The 24,658-nt window shown below is 31.1% G+C and overlaps 1 protein-coding gene across 2 annotated transcripts in view; it reads left to right on the forward strand.

Moving 5' to 3' along the window:
• LOC129917211 (islet cell autoantigen 1) overlaps positions 1 to 22,488 on the forward strand; it is a 28,775-nt gene extending 6,287 nt beyond the window's left edge. Inside the window, exon 4 of one of the 2 annotated variants that reach the window (XM_055997612.1) lies at positions 21,185 to 22,482. In XM_055997612.1, coding sequence (XP_055853587.1) covers positions 21,185 to 21,544 — 360 coding nt within the window. In that variant the 3' untranslated portion in view covers positions 21,545 to 22,482. Of the gene's footprint in view, positions 1 to 21,184 lie in introns of both variants that reach the window. The other variant, XM_055997621.1, reaches the window with a different exon arrangement.
• Positions 22,489 to 24,658: the final 2,170 nt, after the last annotated feature.

Genomic DNA, 24,658 nt, shown 5'->3' on the forward strand with positions numbered 1-24,658 from the left:
AAGTACAGTTATTTTCTATATTTATTTGCACTAGCAATATAATGCTTTTTCTGTCTCTTTCGCTAGTGGACACAGAAATAACACACATTTGTTTAACCGTTAAGTTTTTATTCCGAAAAGTTGTAGACGAAAATGCATTTATTTTATTGCTACTATTTAATTAACGAGTATTTTTGAAAAAATAGGCAGACAAAATTATTAAACTGCGAAAAAAGGAGAATTACTTTTGATCTTCATAGTCAAGGGAAAAATCCTTCTCAATTAGCTTAAACTCTAAATTTTTCGAATAAATGATGGATAAAGCCATTTATTTAGAAAGAGCAAATATAAATTTAAACTCTGAAATTAAATTGCGTTAACTTCTTCCCCATACGAGTGGATAGAGCGATCACAAAGAAACGCAAATGTGGGCCTTTTAAGTCATCTTGCACGATTTTGCCCGAAGTAAATATAGAATTCGGCGAAAAAAGTGTCAAGCTGACTTTTAAGAAGGATACTTAATGATGCTGAGTTGTACAGACAGGTAAGCAAGTAAAATCCAATGACATAAAAAGACACATGAAAGATCACCTAACATTAGCTAAACTGAATAAAAACATGCAGTTTTGAATGAGAGTCTTTTGGAGTGATGAAATAAAGGTTAACCGCATTGGAACCGATGACAAAACATTTTTGTCCATCGCCTAAAATGTTAAAAGAACAAGCCAAAGTATTATCTCAAGACAATGAAACTAATAGGATAGGATTTGATGGTCTGGGGCGCATTTTCCTGGCATGGTAAGGACCCATTGGTTAGGTGGATGGTAGAATTGATAAATTCTTTTGTCTTAACCCTCTATAACTCATGAGTTCAGAATAAAAAAAGAATTGCAGAATTATATAGTGACATGCTTTTAAAAAAATACGTAAGTTATATTTTTTTGAAATCATAATAATTTATTCAGTTATGTTACAATAAATGGTGAATCCGTAACAAAAGTGTGAAAAAAAAGTATTCACGACTTTTAGTATTAGGTAGGAAAGTATGAACAGATAAAAGTATTCAAGGAAAAAAGTATGCGCGACAAAAGTTCTTAAAATGGAAAACTATTATTTTGACTGGGTTTTGATCTGGCAATAGTTACAAAGAGAAATGAGAATTTGCGAAAACAAATGTGGCGATGGAAAATTCTGATTGGTCGAGAAAGAATAAATAGACGAATTTATTGTTAGATAGGGCTGGGGTCTCAGAAAAAAAAAGAGAGTATATAGATATTCATAAGGATAGGAGGTCTTAATTTAATTTTCAGTCTCGCAGCTGCGATGAGCGAGGCAAGGTTAAGAGTGCGCTCGGTTATTTTTTTTTTAATTAAGGAGAGTGGAATATTTGTATGGAAGGTGGACGTCCCGCGGCCAATATATTGTTATTTATTTAGTTAGTTAAGTTTTACATGTATTGTACAGAAATTTTTTCACTTTAAAGTACCTACTTCACAAATCCATAAATATAAAATGCAATTTTATATTTATGTATTTTGTATTATGTTGGTATGTAGATACGGTGAATCACACGGTTTTAGAGGGAGGGTTCTATTCCCCTTCGTTTAGACGGGATAGGTAGGTACTTTTCAAAGACATGGCTTAGCTTGGAAAAAACATTATTAAAAATCAACGGTTATACTCACAACGACGCACAGTGGTTCCCTTCTATGGAGTAAGTGGAAAAAACCTATAAAAACCGAACGGGTGGACTGATTTGATTGAAATTTGGTATATAAATTAAATGAAACGAGTTCTCATCGTGGTTAAAAAATTGTGTGTCGTGCTTTAAAATTACTCATTTTTTTAAAATTTGTATTGATTAATATATATTTATTCTTTTTATTTCCTTTTTTTGTTCTTTTTTTTTTTCTTAAAAATGTAAAGGTCTCTTACACTTTAAGGCAAATTAAAACTGAATACAGAGAAGGTTTTTCAGAAAGCAAAAAATTAAAGGAACAAAAAAAAAAATTGTGATTTTTTTAGTGATTTTCGATAGATAGTATAAAAATGATCGTATCATGACAAAACTAAAAGCATTGAAAGCAACATTCCTCTATTTTCAAACTAAATATTTTATTTCTAATGGTAAAATAGCTAAATCTTTGGAATTATTCAAATACCAAAATTTTCCAAATTTTTTTTTGTTTTTACTTTTCTCTAAAAAAAGCGAAAAAATGATTTTTATTTTTAGAACTATTTGGCCTCAAGATTCTTTTTGTTTCAAACTTCTACGATTTACGATTTAGATTGCAATATCAGTCATCACACCAAAAACCATACTTTTGACTTTGACTATCAATATCTCAACAACGGATCTTTTTAAAGAGAATTTAAGGATACATTTGAAAATTTCATTTAATTCTCTACAAATAAATTAAGTTTAATTTGTTAAAAAAATGTTTTCTTGCATTTGAGAAAAGCTATCATAAAGGCCTTTTTATGGGTTTTTAGAAAATGTGCCGCTGTTTTATAACTATGGGTGATTACGAGCAAAATCAAATTCTTTTGAGTTTATTTGAACATTTTATTATTAAACACCGTTTAAATTTTAGATAAACCAAAGAAAATTACAATTTTTCAAAAAAAAGTTAAATTTTGAAAAAAAAAAATTCATATCGTTTTTGGATATTTTTCCTTTTTGGGAAAATTTTTGATTTTTCTTTATTTTTTGGCTTATCAGTGATGACTACATAGACCTCTTATAATGTAAAAAAATTTATTTTATCAAAAAAGCCGTTAAATTAGAAACGATAATACCGATTTCAAGTGCTGTTTGAGTGACACGCATTGCTACACTCAAGAAGCTCTTACGGGAGAATGGGTCAAAATGGGTCATTCGTTTTAACACCATAAATAGTATATATCATAAGCTTTAAATTAATACTAAAATGAACGTGGAGCATCGTGGAGCTTTTTTTTATAGGCTGACAAAGAGTAAAAACTACTCGCTCTAGAGGTGTCTTTATATAATATTCTGGTTTTTCTGATTCAAAAGCAAATTCAACAAACGGTAAATGTAGACTTAAGGACAAATATACCATTAACAACACTACATACTTTTTTTTTTAAAAAAAAAGCTCTATTCTTTAAAAAGAAATCGTCAAAAGTTGCAGAAAAAAAGAACGAAATTTCGAAAATCTTAAAGAATCTAGTTTGAGCTAAGTATACTCGGGACCAGGGCTATGTAAAAAATTAAAATTGATTGCATTCTGTATTTAAATATATTGTTAATCGAAAAACCAAATCAAAAAAATTGAGAAAATTGTTTCACTTTTTTGGGTTTTTTCCATGAGGGAACCACTGTGCGACGTGCTATCACTTCTTGTAAAGCCAATAACTTTTTAATTCATTTTGTTATTAAATAAAACTGTTTTCAGGAATGATTTTTGAAAAAAAAAACAGTTTTTCAAGTTATAACATAAAAAAAGAACAAAGTTGTAGGTATGTAAGTTCTAATTTTGTTTTTAAAATAGAAAACCGAATCCAAAAATGTTTTGTCTTCTTCGTTTTCGAAGAAGTTAAAAACAAAACTAGTTTTTTTTTGTAAGAAAATCTTTTATTTTTGGTTTATCTATCTGCATGGTTGATACCAATTAGCGATTTAAGAAAATACTTAATTTGGTATAGGATGTTTTCATAAACGTCTGCCTAACTTAGGCCTGCGTTAGTCGTGTTCATCAAGTAAGATCTGCGATCGGATTAACTTAGTCCACTGCAGTACTGCTGTTCATAAACGCCATTTATGTCGTCATCGTTAGTCGGGCATATTGCGCAGCCAAAATTGTATGGCTGCAGATCTCCCGCAGAAGTTTATTTTGCTCTTGATTCGATGTTTTTATTGTTAAAAAATGTAAATATGTATTGTAAAAAAAATTTAAAGGCAAACATATTAATTAGAGTGGTACAAAAAATGTTACTTTTTTTCATTTTTCGAAGAATTTAGATTTTAATGAAACAGAAAATTTCTACATCCTGTTTTTTGATACAATGAGTTTAAATTAATTTTTTTCGTATTAGAGTGGCTCTAAAAAATTTTATCTTCTACTATTATTTTCTATTACCTATACCTACATATACAAAGTACATAAATATAAAATTGCATTTTATATTTATGTATTTGTGAAGTAGGTACTTTAAAGTGAAAAAATTTCTGTACAATACATGTAAAACTTAACTAACTAAATAAATAACAATATATTGGCCGCGGAATGTCCACCTTCCATACAAATATTCCACTCTCCCTAATTAAAAAAAAAATAACCGAGCGCACTCTTAACCTTAGACCTCCTATCCTTATGAATATCTATATACTCTCTTTTTTTCTGAGACCCCAGCCCTATCTAACAATAAATTCGTCTATTTATTTTTTCTCGACCAATCAGAATTGTCCATCGCCACATTTGTTTTCGCAAATTCTCATTTCTCTTTGTAACTATTGCCAGATCAAAACACAGTCAAAATAATAGTTTTCCATTTTTCGAACTTTTGTCGCGCATACTTTTTTCCTTGAATACTTTTATCTGTTCATACTTTCTTACCTAATACTAAAAGTCGTGAATACTTTCTGTTTTCACACTTTTGACGGGTTCTAGGTATTGGGTATGTAGCTTCTAGGCAACAATGAAAATTTCTGAAGAAAATGTTTTGTTTTCGTGTAGCATAAAGCTATGTTACACTTTTCACATACGGTGTGCGTGAACTGACAAAAATAGGTTTAAAAAGAACTTTTTTAGCATTTTTAGATCCAAAAATTCACCGCTCAGTTACTCTTCACCAGTGAAAGCTAGCAAAAATTATCTTGTAAACATTGAGCACTTACTTTATAGATTTTCACAAAAAAATATCACTTTATAAACCAAAAACTATTTTTTATTGTTTTTAAGAAAAAGTACACATCGAACTTTTAGAAATTATTAGTTTACTAAAGGGATTTATCCGTAAGAACAATTGAGTTGTCCATCTCTTCATGTTTTTGGTATTTGATTAGAAGATAACAGTATAGAATACATTCTGCATTCTGCAATGCTTAAAAACGGAAATTTTTAAAAAGTGTATGAGGAAAGGGGGGTTAAGCGGTTTGTTGCCTGTGGTATACTATATGCTATAGAGGGTTAATATTACATTAGAAACCGGGGAACCATATTTCTCACCAGTTAATTAGATATTCATACATGACAATGACCCAAACATGCATCGGAAATAGTACAAGATAGGTTTTCGGACGAAAAAATCGATGTTTGCACCTAGCCATCTCAAATTCACAATCTTAACCCCATAGAAAATTTATAAATTGATGTCAATGTTAAGCGTGGGAAAAGAAAATTCAAACGATCTTTGGGCCAGAATCAAAGAAACGTGGTACCGTACTCCACAAAGTGGATACCAGACGTTAGTTGAAAGTTTACCAAAGAGGTGCGAAGGAACTTTGAAAAACTGTGGTCTACTAACAAGTTACTAACTTGCAGTGGCGAAGGGTTCATATAACTCGATTATTTCCGTCTTACCTTTTGAAATTCTCAAACTCAACAACATTAACTCCTGGCAACATGAATATAATTTCAATCAACACCTGCACACGCTGTCAACATTATTTCAAATACTTTTCTTTTAGTTCTACTCTACACACCTATCTGCTTTTCAACTCACTCCATAAACAAACACAAAACTAGAGCAAAAAAAAGGTAACCCGAAAAATGCCGTCTTATAAACAATAGAACAAATTTGTTTTGTTTCCTCTTTTTTCATTTACTTATTACTGCCCTTGTGACCTCTCTGTTTAATACACGCTTTCTTATGGAAGAAAATAAGACGATATTCTTCGTCTTACTTTTTGGTGAATTTTTATGTTCTCTCATAATTTTCGCTCTGAGTTAATGAATGCGCAGTGCGCATGTCAGTGTCTGCTTGAGGTAGGTTTCATTTTTCATAGGAAGAAAAAAAGGTAGAATAAGACGGTTTCCTCCGACTTATTTGGGTAATTTGTGTGTATCGCGCAATGAGCTGATGAACCAAATTATGTTGCGCAGGTTGTGGGTGAGGTAAGTTTTATTTGAAGAAAATCAGTTAGGAAAATATAAAAGGTATGGAACAAGAAAATAAGACGCTCCTTTCCGACTTATTATCTGAATTTGTATGTATCTCTCCACTGGGCTGCTGTGTCAAAGGTTTCCACTATGATAAGAAATATGCGTGGATGTTATATTTAATGTGATAAGGTATTTTTGTTGGCAGAAAGTGCATAAAATAACTGCAATTTCCATAAAGTGGAACAACTGCCCCAATTGAATTTAACAAGTCCCAACTCCCAAGAAGAACGCAGTGCAATTTTGAAAATAATAAAAATTAAGATGATGCAAAAATTGTGAAAAGTTTTTAGATAGTAAGATTTAGTGTTTTGATTATGACTTTAATATCATTGTTCAACAAACAAAAAAGTCGAGAGCAAGAACTTTGCTTTGAGATTTTTTCTTAATTTGGTGCTCTGAATTCAGAGGTCACAAATTGTCATTTGCTAACCTCTAGGATTTTGAAATATAAGTTTCTATTTGCAATATTCTTTGAAAACAAATAATTTATAAATAAATATATTTTATACAATAAAATACGAGTATGACTTTTTGAATTCCACTTCAAAATTACCGAAAAATAACGTTTTCTACCAGTTGATATTCAAGTATTTCACAAACGTGACGGTCCAATGCAATTTTCACTTCGGGAAAATCTTTAAGAAAAGTATGGATTTGTCCAAGCTCTATTTTGTATTTTTATATGTATTATTTTCTCTTAGAGGATTCGAATAATTTTAATCAGTTTAGTTTTATGAAGAAAACAAAATTGTATTTAAAGGACGCTCTTACTTAAAGTTTTGTATACACCTAGATAACTGTTGCTTCTGTCGGCGCGGCGTCGAGAGATCTTTTTAGTTCTAAGGCGATTTCATGCATAGAAGATAGACTTTCTGATCTAGCACTTATATATATACATAGGTAGAAAAAAACTTCTTTTAAATTCTAATTACTAAAAGTAGACTTGACTTTTAAGAAAAAGTTCTTGCTGAATTTTATGAAAGAAAAACGTAGAGCTTTGCACACTTTTTAATGGAAACTTTATTAAAAAAAAATATAAGGCGTGTTTTTGACAATTCGTTTGAATTGCTTAATTTCATGGCTTGAAACTCAGAAATGCATTAAAAATTTGGAATTGAATTTCGTGGTGACTTATTTTTCTTCGACTTACCATTTGAAATCATTCACGCCTCGCCACTGCTAACTTGGTAGTATTGAATTTATTGAAAATTGTAAGAATTTTTGCTTAGGCCTCAGTTATAGCTTTCAGTAAAATCCATCAGTAAAAATTGAAACATCAGGAATCTGAAATCTTTTACTGATGAGCGTTTATAGCAATCAGTAAATTTACGTCATTAAATTAAATGTTTATTTGACATTCGGTCCTCAAGCAATTTTTTTACTGTTGATTTCATCAGTAATTTTTTTAATGATGGCACCGGAACAGTAAAAAAATGGAACGTCATCAGTAAAACGAAATGGAATTTTTTTTGGCATTTGGCAGTCAGCTGTTCAGTAAAATGAAATTTCATCAGTAAATTTTATAAAATGAATTTGTGTATAAAATTTAACACAAAATGCATTGATTCTTTTTGAAAAAATTAGTTGAAATATGTTTTCAATTTATTTAATCAAAATTTTCCACAAAATATAAGATTAAAGTATTCAAAATAGCAAAACAAAATTTTTACTGATGGATTTTACTGATAGCTATAACTGAGCCCTTAGGAATAAATATTTTTATGATTTTCGGAATGTGTGCTATTTCTTTGTCCACAAGAAAAAAGGGTATTCTCTACAAATTATAATTTTTAAAAATTGAATTGAAATAAAATAATTTATAATTATTAATTTTATAAATCCCCATAAGCTAATGCGTGCCCTGATATAAAAATTATAATATATAAGTTAAAAGGTCCCAAATAAATCCAATTTTTGTAAGAAAAATCAAAAGTGTGCTATTTCTTTGTCCATAGCTGTATATTCTTAGATGCGTGCCAACTATTTTAATTGGTAAACGAGAAAAAAGCTTTAAATAAATGTTATTTTGATTAAAAAAAAAAATGCCTGGACATCAAATTTTCCACCTCCATGATTTTGACCCTAATACACTACTCTAATATTATACATGATATTGGATTTTCGTCTCCAGTTGTGTTATTAATCGAATGAAATAAATAAATAAAATAAAATAAAATAGATTAAATATTTAAATGGTTATTTTATTATAACTCAGTCTTTTAATACAACTTAACTTTAAAATTATGGCAACGCGTTTCGGAATTAACATTCCATCTTCGGGCTTCCAAACTGATTTATGTTGTTTGCGGTATGACTGTCTCTTTTCCATGTTGTTGTTGTTGTTGACTTCGTTAAGCTTTATATTTGGTTGTGTTTAAGTGTAATATGTATATGTAATTGTTTTAGAGAGGTAAAGTGTGGTTGTCTCATTTTATCTGTTGGTATGTTTGAGTAATGTGTCGAATAGTGAATTTGTTTCAATGTCAACTTGTCGTTGAGTAGGTCGTCTTCTTTCTTCTTGTTAGATTTGTAGATTTCAAATTCTTCGAGTGCATCAAGTAATCTACCTTTTCCGCAGCGGTGAAGGGGGGTGAGGTTAGAGTCGAAATCGGTATAGTTGTGATTAGCTTCCATCAAGTGTAGGGCAAAGTTAGATTTTGTGTTATGTTTTGGTTTATGTTCGTTGAACCTGTCAAGAAATGTTCTCCCCGTTTGTCCAATGTAGTGTTTGGTGCAATCGTCGCATTTTAATTTGTATACCCCTGCCCTTCAAGCAAGAAAACTGAGTTCAACAAAGAAACTCCGACCTCAGACCGCGAAAATCGGGCTTGCACTCACACACTTGCAACTTTTTGTGTATGAACACAAAGTCGAACGAGAATCGAGGTGAAAAATGAGAAAAGGAAAAGAAAGACAAGTCCAACAAGAGCCAAAGCGTCATTTTGTTATTTTTTGTTGAAGTGTTTGGTCGCGTGTGTCTCGTGTCTCGTGTCGTTGTTTGTATAATGTTAGTTTATTAATTATAAACAATTTTATTAAATTATAAACAATATGGAAAACAAAAAAGGTATGTTTTATATATCGCTCAAAGTGTTTGGGTTAAAATGTTGTTTCTTCTTGTGTTGTAGATGTAATCTCTAATGATGAAGAAAAATCTAGAAGGTGAAACATGCGATTGGGTATCTAAAAAAACACCAACAACAGCAGCAGCATCAAATGAAATAAAATGAAAAAAAAATGTATTGTATTTATTGTGAAAATTTCGTTTGCCAAAATAAAATAAAAAATAAAACAGTTTCAGTGAAAAAAAAATAAATCTTGTTCTTTTTTTGGTCGCAAATGCGAAATGTCATCCCTTTCTTATTCCTCTTTCCCTTCAAGCAAACAGGTCCGACCTCGGTCCGAATCCGCTCCGCCTGAGGAGGAGCTGAGTCCGACTTCGGATCAGAAACTGGTCCGAAGGCGGCTCAAATTAGTATGGAAATTATAATCACCGCGAAGTCGATTGCATATGTATTGGTGTGGTGAAAATCTCCATTCCGAGAAAACGGAGCCGAAGGCGGACCTGAGTCGGAGCAGTGAAAACCTACCAGAAAGAGGAATAAAAAAAGGATGACGTTTCGCATTTGCGACCAAAAAAAGAACAAGATTTATTTTTTTTTTCACTGAAACTGTTTTATTTTTTATTTTATTTTGGCAAATGAAATGTTCACAATAAATACAATATAAAATACAATATATTTTTTTCATTTTATTTCATTTGATGCTGCTGCTGTTGTTGGTGTTTTTTTTTTAGATACCCAATCGAATGTTTCACCTTCTGGATTTTTCTTAGAGATTTCATCTACAACACAAACATAAACACATCACTTTAATCCAAACTCTTTGAGCGATATATACAACATACCTTTTTTTTGTTTCCATATTGTTAATAGTTTGATATAATTGTTTATAATTATATTTATATTTTATTAACAACGACACGAGACACGACGCGACTAAACACTTCAACAAAAAATAACAAAATGACGCTTTTGCTCTTTTCTCAGTTTTCACCACGATTCTCTTAGACTTTGTGTTCATACACAAAAAGTTGCAAGTGTGTGAGTGCAACCCCGCTTTTCTCCGTCGGAGGTCGGACTGTCTTTTCTGGACTCCGTTTTCTTGCTTGAAGGGTTCTGGTAGGTTTTCGCTGCTCCGGCTCAGGTCCGCCTTCGGCTCCGTTTTCTCGGAATGGAGATTTTCACCACACCAATACATATGCCATCGACTTCGCGGTGATTATAATTTCCATACTAATTTGAGCCGCCTTCGGACCAGTTTCTGATCCGAAGTCGGACTCAGCTCCGCCTCAGGCGGAGCGGATTCGGACCGAGGTCGGACCTGTTTGCTTGAAGGGTGTGCTTGTTTTTGTGTCATTATTTGTTTTTGGTTGGAGAAGTTTTGTTAAATGGTTATTAGTTTTAAATGATATTGTTATTTTTTGTTTTTTTTTAAGTATTTTTAATAATTTTTGGTAGCATATTTGTATATTGTATTGAAATGTATTTGGGTGGCTCTGTTGGTGATGTGATGTTGTAATTGTTTTATTGTGTGTACTTCGTCTATGTAATCTGCTTCTTCCATTGGTATGGTTAGAAGTCGATTTACAAATGCATGGTATGCTGCCATTTTTTGTGTTTGCGGGTGATGTGATTCTTTGTGGATAGTGATGTCGGTGGTGGTGGGTTTTCTGTATACTTTGTAATTTAATTTGTTGTTGTTCTTTTTAATGTTTAAGTCCAGAAAATTTATTTCGTCATTGGCTTCAACTTCGGAAGTAAATTGAATTTTGTTGTTGATGTTGTTTACGTATTTCTTTAAAATTTCTAATTGTCTTACTGTGCCGTCAAATATAATGAAATTGTCATCTACAATCTAGTATATGTTATTATTTTTGATTTTTGTGGGTTTTGTGTTGATAATATGTATTTGTTTTCAAAATTGTTTAAATAAAAATCTGCTATTAGGCCGCTCAATGGTGAACCCATGGCTAGGCCTTCTTCTTGAGTATAGTATTTGTTGTTAAATGTAAAGTAATTTTGTTTTAAGATTATATGTAGCAATGATATTAATTCTTCTATTTGTGCGTTGTTGAGTTTTGCTGTAGAATGGAGGTTTTCTTTTATTATGTTGATAGTTTCTTGTATGGGTATGTTTGTATACATGTTTGTTATATCAAATGATACCATTTTATAGCTGGGCAATATATGTATATTGTATATCTTTTAATTTTTCTATTAATTGTTTGTAATTGTTTATACTGTGGTTGTTATGTATGTGAGAATTTGTTTTGATTAATTTGTGTAAGGTTTTGGCGACTTTATAACAAGGTGCTGATGTGTAATTGATTAGTGGTCGGATGGGTACATCTTCTTTGTGTATTTTTGGTAAGCCTGTATAAATTGGGGCTTTTGCGTTTGGTTGTTTTAATCTTTGTTTATTTGTGTTTGTAAATAAGTTATTGCATTTGTTTATAGCATTGTTTATCTCTTTTGTGAACATTTTGGTTGGGTCTTTATTTAATTCTTTTAAATTATTTTCTGTGATGAAATTGTTAGTTGTATCTAAGTATGTGATTTTGTCAAGTATGACTAATGTGTTGCCTTTGTCGGCTTTAGTAACGAAGGCGTTATGTTCTTGTAATTTTTGTCTTATTGTTTTAAAATTGTTTATATTCTTTTTTTGTTTGTTTGAGTGACTATTTTGTGTTGGTGTGGTTTTTAATATTCTTTTTAGTTTTTTGTTTATTTCAACCCTAGTTTCGTTTTGTATTTCTTGTGTTGGCAAAGATTTTATTGCAGCTTCTGCGTTTGTTATTTCATTTTTGTTATTTTTAGGTATGTTAAATTTTAATCCTTTTTCTAACAGATTAGTTTCGTCGTCTGTGAATGTTATTTGTGTGTTGTTAATAAGTCGTGGATAAAATGTATGTTTATTGTTTATAACTGGTGGATGGTTTTGTTTTTTAATTAATTTTTGTATTTTTGTTTGTTGTTGTTTTTTTACTTTTTGCATTACATATTGTATTTGCACGTTAAGTTTTTCCATGTATAGTGTGGTGGCTATCACGGTTGCCGGAGTGGGTAGGATCCTACCAAACTGGGTAGGTTTTTTTACCTTGGGTAGGTTGGTAGGTTTGAAGTCAATTTGGTAGGTTTTTCCAAGTTCTTTCTCTAAAATAATTTTATTTTTAATAATTGACAAAAAAAATTGTAATTATGTCAAATCTACCCAAAATATTTGTGCAAAACAAATGTGCCCATCTAAACCGAGAGTAATAATATTAAGTAGTGTATGTACCCTTCAAGCAAGAAAACGGAGTCCAGAAAAGACAGTCCGACCTCCGACCGCGAAAAGCGGGGTTGCACTCACACACTTGCAACTTTTTGTGTATGAACACAAAGTCGAACGAGAATCGTGGTGGAAAGTGAGAAATGGAAAAAAAAGTGAAACAGACATAGCCAACAAGAGCAAAAGCGTCATTTTGTTATGTTTCGTTGAAGTGTATAGTCGCGTCGCGTCGTGTCTCGTGTCGTTGTTATTATAATATTAGTATAATTATAAACAATATCAAATTATAAACAATATGGAAACAAAAAAAGGTATGTTGTATATATCGCTCAAAGTGTTTGGGTTAAAATGTTGTTTCTTCTTGTGTTGTAGATGTAATCTCTAATGATGAAGAAAAATCTAGAAGGTGAAACATGCGATTGGGTATCTAAAAAAACACCAACAACAGCAGCAGCATCAAATGAAATAAAAAAAATTTCGTTTGCCAAAATAAAATAAAAAATAAAACAGTTTCAGTGAAAAAAAAAATAAATCTTGTTCTTTTTTTGGTCGCAATTGCGAAATGTCATCCCTTTCTTATTCCTCTTTCTGGTAGGTTTTCGCTGCTCCGGCTCAGGTCCGCCTTCGGCTCCGTTTTCTCGGAATGGAGATTTTCACCACACCAATACATATGCAATCGACTTCGCGGTGATTATAATTTCCATACTAATTTGAGCCGCCTTCGGACCAGTTTCTGATCCGAAGTCGGACTCAGCTCCGCCTCAGGCGGAGCGGATTCGGACCGAGGTCGGACCTGTTTGCTTGAAGGGTAAACGCAGTATCCTCATTGTTGGTGTCTGAACTCATCCATTTTCATGTTTTGTGTTGACACTAACTTCACATTCTTGATTAGTGATTTCTACAAAATGGCATTTCAATTTTATTTTAAAAGTTTTTTTCCAAAAAATTATTTATAAAAAATTGTTTTTTAAAAAAAAACGGCTCTAACGATTTTGAAATTTTTTTTTCTAAAAATGCACGTTTATATATCAATCAAAACTGCATACCTACTTGTTTTGGAGGGCAATTTAATTTCAGATTTTATTGTATTTTTTTAAACGAATTTTATTTTTTTTTCCAAATTTCTATATAAAAAGTCTTAAAAATTTAAGCAACTATAACTCCAAGAGCAAGTTCGTGCGACCCAGTCGTGCATTTAATTTTTTTAAACAAGAATTTATTCTCTTAAAATCGAAAATTTTCGTTGGGTAGGTTTTTCTTTGAATTGGTAGGTTTTTTTGGAAACTTTGGTAGGAAATTTTTTATGCGAGTGGCAACCGTGGTGGCTATGGGGTGTATGTTATTATGTATTTGTAAGTGGAGGTTATATAATTCTTTGTTTAAATTAACTTTTTTCGCATACTGTTGTTTTATTTCTTCTTTTACCCAGGTTATTTGTGCTATGTTTTTTGTTTTCACTGCTGATTTTGATGTATTTTTGATGTTAATTTGAGCGTATTTAGGGATTATATTATTTTTAAGACATTTTTTATTAAATTTTATGTTCATTATGGTTTTTGACAGTTTCAGTTTTAAGTTTTTATATTTGTAGACGATACTTGCTTCTTCGGCTGTGGAATACAAGATGTTGGATTTTCGTCTCCAGTTGTGTTATTAATCGAATGAAATAAATAAATAAAATAAAATAAAATAGATTAAATATTTAAATGGTTATTTTATTATAACTCAGTCTTTTAATACAACTTAATTTTAAAATTATGGCAACGCGTTTCGGAATTAACATTCCATCTTCGGGCTTTCAAATATTTAATCTATTTTATTTTATTTTATTTTATTTTATTTTATTTTATTTTATTTTATTTTATTTTATTTTATTTTATTTTATTTTATTTTATTTTATTTTATTTTATTTTATTTTATTTTATTTTATTTTATTTTATTTTATTTTATTTTATTTTATTTTATTTTATTTTATTTTATTTTATTTTATTTTATTTTATTTTATTTATTTATTTCATTCGTCTAATATTATGGTTTTCTTTTCAACTAAACGAGAATGTCGTTGAAGTAAGACGTGTCTTTGATCGGCTCCGCACATAAAAACTTTTATCCGCTTTCCTAATGTCGTTTTCTAAAATTATGGGAGTTGACCACTCCTTTTTTGTGCAATTTTGCAATTTGTTTACGACGAATTTGACAAGTGGAGTAATTTGACGTCTAAAACATTTTATGAAATAAAATAATATTAATAACGTATGAACCATAATAAGCGTTCGTTGATAAGTCTACTTCTACACAAAGACGTAAGGCGCAGAAATTATCTTCGAATTTCCTTTTGATTTTCCCTTCGGTGCATTGAGAGCTTCTACACGTAGTATTTTTTATCAGACGCAAATTTTTTTGTTTTATTTTCTTCTCGTTTTCGTATGTACTTTTATTCCAAAATAAGCACCAAAATATACAAAAAACAACTTCGGCGGGCTCTATGTGCAACGGAAATATTTGAGTATATTAAAAAAAGATACAATGCACGCAAATAATATACAACCAACGAACCAAACTCTGCGTCTGACGAAATTAAATAAAGCAAAACAGCAAAAAAAAGAACAAGATCAAAAAGAAACGTCAAAGTGAGTCTCAAAATTTTCGACCGTCGACTCACAGGGTAGAAAATCTTCCATCCCTTTTTTTCGAACTTTCTTTCTCCCTTACTCTTCATTGAATCTTGAACTTTACGTCTTCGTGTATATCTCGTGACCTGTTGCTCGGAGGTCAATAAAGGTCTATGGAAAATCTGTTCGTCATAAAATTATCTACAAATATTGCCTTACGCATATCTCTGTAAAGGGCCCAACCCATAGAATCCGTTGCGTCCGTTGCGTCGAAGTTTTAAAATAAAATACACACGTTCTTATGGGAAGCGACCCATAAGCGACGGATCGGACGGAGACGGACTTCCCATAAGAACGTGTGTATTTTATCGAGCTGTCAGTCAAAAAACTTCGACGCAACGGACGCAACGGATTCTATGGACATCAATCGGTCCATCTGTTTAGGCTGTAGCTTCGTTTACAGACTGACAGACAGACAGACGGACTTCCGGGACCCACTTTTTTGGCATTCTCTATCATCGTAATGTTATGGAAAAATGCTATCTCAACTTTTTTTTTGTACGAATGCATAACTTGATATATAGTACCTATATCGCAAGTAAAAAGTGTAAAATAAAAGTTAGAGACCAAAAAAAAAAAAACGAAAAAAACACAATATTATAGTAAATAAAAAAAAATATTTATTTACAAAATTTATTAAACTTCATGCAATGGCCAATGAATTAGTGAGTAGTTTTCAATTTATTTCAAGTCAATAACTTCATTAGTTTTTGAGTTACGTTGCGGAAAAAAACGCGTTTCGAGAAAAATTCGTTTAAAGTTTTCGTACTGTAGTAGGTTCGGAACGCATGGGTTTCGGGACTATCTAGGGACCTATGAGGCTTCATTTAATACTAAGACCACTGAAAATAGTTTCATCGGTTGATAAATGAATTTATTATGCAAAAAAAATAATGCAAATAAAAAATTCCAGAGGGAATTCCCCCCTTAATTTCTCAAAAATGACAAGACATTTTTGGATCTGGTTTTCTGTGTTTGTTAAAAAACAAATAAGAGCATCGAATTTTAAAAACTTAATTGTTAGTTAATTGCATAAAATTTTGAAAAAAATTAGTTTGAAATTTTGTTTTTACAATTTTTTTTTTCAAAATTTTGATTTTGAAAATTAATTTTTCAAGAACTGTGCCATACAATTGCTTTGGAGTCCAGTAATTTTAGGTTTTATCTGCGGAAAAATTCCTTCTGGGCTCGATTTTGGTATAGACCTTCCTTACGGTGTTGTTATGAAGATGTGAAAAATCGACATTTATATCGCGTCCGCGTTAGAAGTTATAGAGGTCAAAAGGTCACGAAAATCAGTTTTTCGCATATATCTCGTGACCTGTTGCTCGGAGGTCAATAGAGGTCAATGGAAAATCTATTCGTCATAAAATTATATACAAATATTGCCATATGCATTTTTCTGTAAATCAAATCGTTTTCGGAATAGAGCTGTTTCAAGCGTAGGCATAATACGTAATAATAGGTTTGCTTTATTTAAGAGTGAATAATTCAGTATTTTAATCATAGAGGAAGGAATACCTAGAGAGCCGACTCGTACCCCCCTTGCCTAAAACACCCGCAAATTTAATTTCAGATAATTGGTATACATCTCTCTTATTTTTCTCTTGTTTTCCTATCTGTGAATACGTGTGAAAGGTATAATGCGTTTAATATCTTCCTTTCACCAGTAGATGTCCTCACAAACAGGTTTGTGCTTTGAATTTCTATGAATTTCTCTATGATATAAGCACTGTGGAGTTTTTCCTCTCATTGCAGCTTGTAGGGTGGAAGAGAAAAACCAACCGAAGCCGCGTCTCTAGGTATTCCTTCCTCTATGATTTTAATACTGAAAAATACATGTGTAATCTCTTTTGCTTTTTATTAATACGTTTTTATAAGTTTCACTTGTAACACAGCCACACAAAAAAATATAAAAGTTCTGGTCTGGGGTTGCGACCAGGTTTTTCATATAGTTTTGGGGTCGCTGAAACCGAATCCGAAGTCCGTTTTGCCTCATCACGTCAGGTTTTCGAGATAACCTCAAAAAATGTCACGAAAATAAAATTTTTTTCTCTCTGATCTGGATGTGCGAATATGTTAATCATATAGTTTTTGGATCGCTGAATCCAGATTCGAAGTCAATTTTGCCCTATCACGTCAGGTTTCTGAGATATCCTCAAAAAAATGTCAAAACCAACAAAACAAAATTTCTTATCTGGAGTTGCGACTACGTTTTCATTATAGTTTTTGGGTTGCTAAAACCGAATCCGAAGTCTATTTTGCCATATCACGTCAGGTTTTTGAGATATCCTCAAAAAATGTCAGATAAGAACTTTTTTTTTGAGTTTTGACATTTTTTGAGGACATTTCAAAAACCTGACGTGATACGGCAAAATAGACTTCGGATTCGGTTTGAGCAACCCAAAAACTATATGAAAAATCTAGTCGCAACTCCAGATAAGAAATTTTGTTTTTTTGGTTTTGACATTTTTTTGAGGATATCTCAGAAACCTGACGTGATAGGGCAAAATTGACTTCGAATCTGGATTCAGCGATCCAAAAACTATATGAATAACATATTCGCACATCCAGATCAGAGAAAAAAATTTTTGTTTTCGTGACATTTTTTGAGGTTATCTCGAAAACCTGACGTGATGGGGCAAAACGGACTTCGGATTCGGTTTCAGCGACCCCAAAACTATATGAAAAACCTGGTCGCAACCCCAGACCAGAACTTTTATATTTTTTTGTGTGGCTGTGTAATCGATATTCAAACTAACTTACTAACTAACTAACAAACTAACTAAGTTACTTAGCTACTTACTAACTATCCAATAAAATCTTAGCAATTAATTTTGACCCTCAGGTCAAAATTACCTACCCTGAGACGTTTTGGTCTCAGGGTAAAAACATTTGAGGGTTAAAACACCCCAAATCAATCTTAGACTACTTCTAAGAGTCATATCGAAAGTTTGAACAAATTTATGTAGTTTGAATTTATAATATAGTCCGAAAACGGTTGGATTTACAGAGATATGCTTAAGGCAATATTTGTAGATAATTTTATGACGAACAGATTTTCCATAGACCTTTATTGACCTCCGAGCAACAGGTCACGAGATATACACGAAGACGTAAAGTTCAAGATTCAATGAAGAGTAAGGGAGAAAGAAAGTTCGAAAAAAAGGGATGGAAGATTTTCTACCCTGTGAGTCGACGGTCGAAAATTTTGAGACTCACTTTGACGTTTCTTTTTGATCTTGTTCTTTTTTTTTGCTGTTTTGCTTTATTTAATTTCGTCAGACGCAGAGTTTGCTTCGTTGGTTGTATATTATTTGCGTGCATTGTATCTTATCTTTTTTTAATATACTCAAATATTTCCGTTGCACATAGAGCCCGCCGAAGTTGTTTTTTGTATATTTTGGTGCTTCTTTTGGAATAAAAGTACATACGAAAACGAGAAGAAAATAAAACAAAAAAAAATTGCGTCTGATAAAAAATACTACGTGTAGAAGCTCTCAATGCACCGAAGGGAAAATCAAAAGGAAATTCGAAGATAATTTCTGCGCCTTACGTCTTTGTGTAGAAGTAGACTTATCAACGAACGCTTATTATGGTTCATACGTTATTAATATTATTTTATTTCATAAAATGTTTTAGACGTCAAATTACTCCACTTGTCAAATTCGTCGTAAACAAATTGCAAAATTGCACAAAAAAGGAGTGGTCAACTCCCATAATTTTAGAAAACGACATTAGGAAAGCGGATAAAAGTTTTTATGTGCGGAGCCGATCAAAGACACGTCTTACTTCAACAACATTCTCGTTTAGTTGAAAAGAAAACCATAATATTAGACGAATGAAATAAATAAATAAAATAAAATAAATAAATAAAATAAAATAAAATAAAATAAAATAAAATAAAATAAAATAAAATAAAATAAAATAAAATAAAATAAAATAAAATAAAATAAAATAAAATAAAATAAAATAAAATAAAATAGATTAAATATTTGGAAGCCCGAAGATGGAATGTTAATTCCATAATTTTAAAATTAAGTTGTATTAAAAGACTGAGTTATAATAAAATAACCATTTAAATATTTAATCTATTTTATTTTATTTTATTTATTTATTTCATTCGATTAATAACACAACTGGAGACGAAAATCCAACATCTTGTATTCCACAGCCGAAGAAGCAAGTATCGTCTACAAATATAAAAACTTAAAACTGAAACTGTCAAAAACCATAATGAACATAAAATTTAATAAAAAATGTCTTAAAAATAATATAATCCCTAAATACGCTCAAATTAACATCAAAAATACATCAAAATCAGCAGTGAAAACAAAAAACATAGCCTGGGTAAAAGAAGAAATAAAACAACAGTATGCGAAAAAAGTTAATTTAAACAAAGAATTATATAACCTCCACTTACAAATACATAATAACATTGGACCAAAAATAACGGTACTTGTCATAATATCGATTTTAGTAAAATTGAAATTGCTCAAAAATGATTATCTCCGAAAGTGCTTGTTCGATTTAAACGAAACTTTTTGTGAAGAAGCATTTATATAATAAAAGCCAAAAATAATATTTCAAAAAAAATTATTTTTGGATTAAAAAAAAAAAATTGAATTTTTTTTTTTGAAAAATCAAATTTTCGAAAACGGGACATTGAATTTTTTTATAATTTTGTTTTTAGATGTTGATTAGTGATTTCTACAAAATCGCATACCAATTTTATTTAAAAACTTTTTTTCCAAAAAATTATTTATAAAAAATTAGTTTTTTAAAAAAACGGCTCTAACGATTTTGAAATTTTTTTTTTCTAAAAATGCACTTTAATATATCAATCAAAACTGCATACTTGTTTTGGGGGGCAATTTGATTTCAGATTTTATTTTATTTTTTTTTTAACGAATTTTATTTTTTTTTATTTTGTACCTATAGTGTGGCTTCTACTTTCCTCTTACTTGTATGAGTGTGCAGGAGTTATTCATTGATAAGTTAAGGGCCGAAGTCAGATCGTTGACTTTGTTCTCGAGGTCAATTGTATTTGAGGGATGATTTAAAATTTCGGGCTTGAGTAAGCTTTTCAGAGTTTCAATGTATTTTTGCCAGTTAGTTTTACGAACGTTTCGGAATGCTAACTGTTTAGTACTAACATCATTAAGACTTAATTTGATGTATTTGATGTATCTGTGATCAGAAAACGAATGTTCTTCAGATACTTTCCAATTTAAGATTCTTTGATGAATCGATTCGGAGGCAAGAGTAATGTCTAGTACTTCTTGTCGGTTTCTGGTAACGAATGTTGGTTCATTGCCAGTATCAAAAAGTGACTCACCTCTATGTCGGAACTTCCCCAGACCGTGTGATGGGCGTTTGCATCACAACCAGTTATGAGGCATCGGCTATTAATCTCCGTAGTTTGTGGCCAGAGAGAATGCCGATGCAAAGCTCGCTTATCCGTCAAAAAGTAATTATTACGAAAGACCCGTTTTACTACATGGAGAAAAAAAGACACACGCCTCGCACCGCCTCTCGTCGACCCGCACCACACCGCACCGCGCCGGCGCACAATGGGCCCAAAGGACCATTTGCGTCTCAAAAATGCTTTTTATTAAATTGTAATTTTTGGAAATTTATTTACGGAAATGAATCAAGGGAAAGTCAATCTATATGTTTTCATTGAAAATTGGTTTTTAAAATGAGTTCCTCTATTACAAAATTGTATCGGAAGTATCCACTTGATATATATGTATATATATATATATATATATTTTTTTTTTCTTGGAATACAACATTTATGCTTTATTACCATTTTAATGTTCGACATAATTACTCATTTTGTTCGACCTTATTACTCATTGGTACGGAAATGAAGTGGACTATAAAAAAAAGGTAACATTCCAATATAAAATGGAAATAAAGTTGATTCTACCTTATTTCTCTCTACCTTAATTCACGGTTCTATTTCTTAAAACAATTCTTTAGTGTATTTAAATAATTTGATGAAGTTTTAAATAAGAAAAACAAAATTTTCTTACTTTATATTTGTTTTATTTTTTTTTGTTTTAGAATGACTTCAAGGACAAGTTGAGCAACTCTCCACAAAAAAATGAAAAGGATACTCGAATCGAAAATGTTTTATTAAATGAATTAAACAATTCGTCAAATCCCGAATGCAATTGGCCCGATGATATTGACATTGATAACTACGTTGCTGGGTTGGAAATACATGGTCTTCCAGAAAGTAGCATGGAACTGTATCAAAAATGTCAGCAGGATAAAAAACAAAAACGGAATATAATGAAACCATCCCTTAAAAAATCGGAAGAAAAGGATTGGTTTAATTTATTTTCCGAACTTGATCCGTTCGAAAATCCGCAATCATTCGATGCAAAACTTTATACTAAATCAAACACTCAACAAACATAAAAATTGAAGATTTAAATAGGGTATACAATCCCAATATACAAAGCAACACGGATATAAGAAAGTCTGAAAATCCCAGAAATTTGTTTCTTATATTCCAGTTTTTCTTATATAAAAACTTCGGATATAAGAAAGAAAGTTTCTTATATATTAAACACGCATATAAGAAAAAAAATTTTTACATAAAATTCATTATTCTGATGTATTAAAATCCTGAAAATGAAGTCGGTCATAGAATATTTCTTTGCTGCCGGGTACAAATAAGTTTGTTAAAAAAATCGTTTTTTGGATTGCTATTGAATTTCAGCCTTTTTTTTCTCTATCGTTTGGTCCTATCACCATAGGTCTAGCGTAGATCCTTCCTTAAGAAATAATTCGGGCCAAAGGATTTAAATCAGAAAGTTTTTAAAATTGTGTGGGGTGCAAATGGACTAAACTCTTGTATTCATATTTATATAAATTTTAATTTTTAAATAATTAAAAAGGGAGATAAAAAAAGAATATCCATGTTTCTACGGTATTATACTAGGTCAAAAAAAAATTCTCACATTTGGTAATAATAATTTATCTTTAATCACATTCATATTTCCAGCTCTCTTCTATAAATTAAACTTTCTTATCAATGTAAACAAAGATTTTTCTTAACTTAAGTCCTTATTACCTACTGAGTTTGTTTAAACAGGTCAATTAAATTTTTTTGGTCAACAGGAAATGTATATTAGAAAAGATTTTCTAGATGATGTTTGTGCATGATTACTTTTTTGAATTAATTATATCTGGATTAATAAACAAAAATGGAAACATCCCGCAAAATAACTTTTTCTAAATTAACCCCTTTTTACTTGGCGCCAAAGATTTATACAAACAATATTAATCCACGTACCTAATTATACAAACAAAATTTCATTAAATATATTTTTTAACAGTAAAAAACTTTAATGGATAAAAAAAAAGGAAAGTCTTTTCTTCAACAAATAAAACAACTTACCTAAATAAATTCTTCAAAAGAAAAAAAAAAAAAGAAAAAACAAACGATAAAAACAATATCTTTGCTAATAAATTGGTAAGTTACATAAATTATTTAAAAAAAAAGCTTTGATAAAGGTTTGTTCGATGAATTTAATTTCTTATAGGAGTTCTTTTTAATTCTAAAAATTGATATTGGTACCTAAAAAGATGTTTCTTATAACCGTGTTCCGCATAAATGTGAGTTTCTTATATAAGATGACTTTTAAAATTAAATACATCGGAAATACACGGTTTTTTGGTTGTGTTTCTTATAAGCAAGTTTTTCTTATATAAGTGTTTCTTACATCCGTAAAATACGTATTAGGAAATACATTCAATACAAAAAAAACATGAACTACTTCTGGAGTTGACTGTAAATATTTAGTTCAATGAAAAGTACCGATTTGACAGTTATAGTGTATATCGGCCCTATTCTGCTATTCGATTCACGTGAAATTCCAAAATAAAAAGCATTTAAATAGAGGTTAAAATTAAACGTAAGCAAATTTTTTTTCCTTACAATCTTTAAAACAGACCAAAACAACGCTTTGCTTTCGAAAGTTTAAGTTTATTTCGTTATATACTAACCATAGGTGGTAGTAGTGAGGTGGCTTAGCATTAAAAAACAGCTCAATAGTGAACTTTTTGATAAAAGCATGAAATTTACATCATTGGTAGTACTCAATATAAGAGTTATTTTGAGATATTAGGCCACCTTGGAAGGGTAGATACAAGAGTTTTTCTGTGTTGCACTTGCTTTATTGCATATATCATAGTATAAGTAATAAAACATATTTATTCATATGATACATGATTTCGAGGTATTTTTTAACGCCCGATCGAATAAAATTAATGCCAAAATGTCTCGACAATCATGTAAAATGTTATTGGACTCCTTATTCATAGTCTTTTACTTAAAGAGCAAGAATCAGAATATTTCCAATTGCTCTTTGGAAAAAAGTGGTAGGCTGATAAAATTTTGTAAGGACGTTTCATGTACCACAGAAAACAATAATAAAATATGTCCACCAAAATATTTCGTGTTAAAGGTTGTTTTTTTTTTTTTTTTTAGCGGGAAAGAACACTTTTGAAATGGTACCATTGCAACACATGGAAAATTTGTGCATTTTTTTGAACGTGGCAAAATCGCATCGTCACCTTCTCGCGGTGCCCGCTGGATATCCAACTAACGACGAGCGTTGGATCCATTTGATCCATGAGCTGAGTCACCTGAGTTATCTTTTCAGGAACTAGGAGCAAAAGAACAGAAATATCGCTCTGAATGCACCACCTCACAATTAAATCCAAGAGCGTCTGACACATATTGTGCGGCACACTGGTCAGCGTCTGTACCCTGTGGGGCGGCTGAATATAAACTATGGATAGAAGTAACTGACCTATTTATGGTACGAAAAGAAAGTTAAAAAAATTATGGCAATGAACAATACGACTAGATTAAATACCCCAGGTGGCAATCCAGTGAAACTGGTAAATCCACTCTCTTTAGAGGTCGGTCCTATGGATTCTGGGGAGGAGAACTCCCCCAAACAAATTTACTTCAGGGGTTACATCATCGACAACCCCAAACAATGCTATTGATGTTAAACACACCAGCGAAAAAGGAACCAAGAAAAATGAAGACATCGACATTACAGATCAATAGAGTTCCATCGAAGACAAAGAGATAGACCAATCAAATAACTACTTTGAAGAATGGCAAATTGAAATAGCGACAAGAAAACAACTTGAAGTTCTAGTTCAAAGTCTTCAGCTGCAAGTGAAAAAATTCGAAGAGAAAGTTTCCTTACTTGACAAGAAAGATTCAGAGTCCACGCTTCAGTTAAGTCCAAAATATATTGAGCTTGAATATCAAACTGATGAAGAAGAGCTCTTGTTTGTAACTGAGAAAAAGAAAAATAAGCGTTACACAAAGAAACGTAAACGTAGTCCTGAGACTTGTTCAAGAAATCAGAAAAGCTCTAAAACCGAAAACAATAAAGAGCTGTTAACATAAACTAAAGAAGCGAATAATGTGGTAGCTATTGTTAAATCAAATTCTCACGCTTAAGGCAGCAAAATACACCACCACCAACTATGATCTCACGATTT

The sequence above is a fragment of the Episyrphus balteatus genome, chromosome 1 (genome assembly GCF_945859705.1).
Source record: "Episyrphus balteatus chromosome 1, idEpiBalt1.1, whole genome shotgun sequence".
NCBI classification, from domain to species: domain Eukaryota; kingdom Metazoa; phylum Arthropoda; class Insecta; order Diptera; family Syrphidae; genus Episyrphus; species Episyrphus balteatus.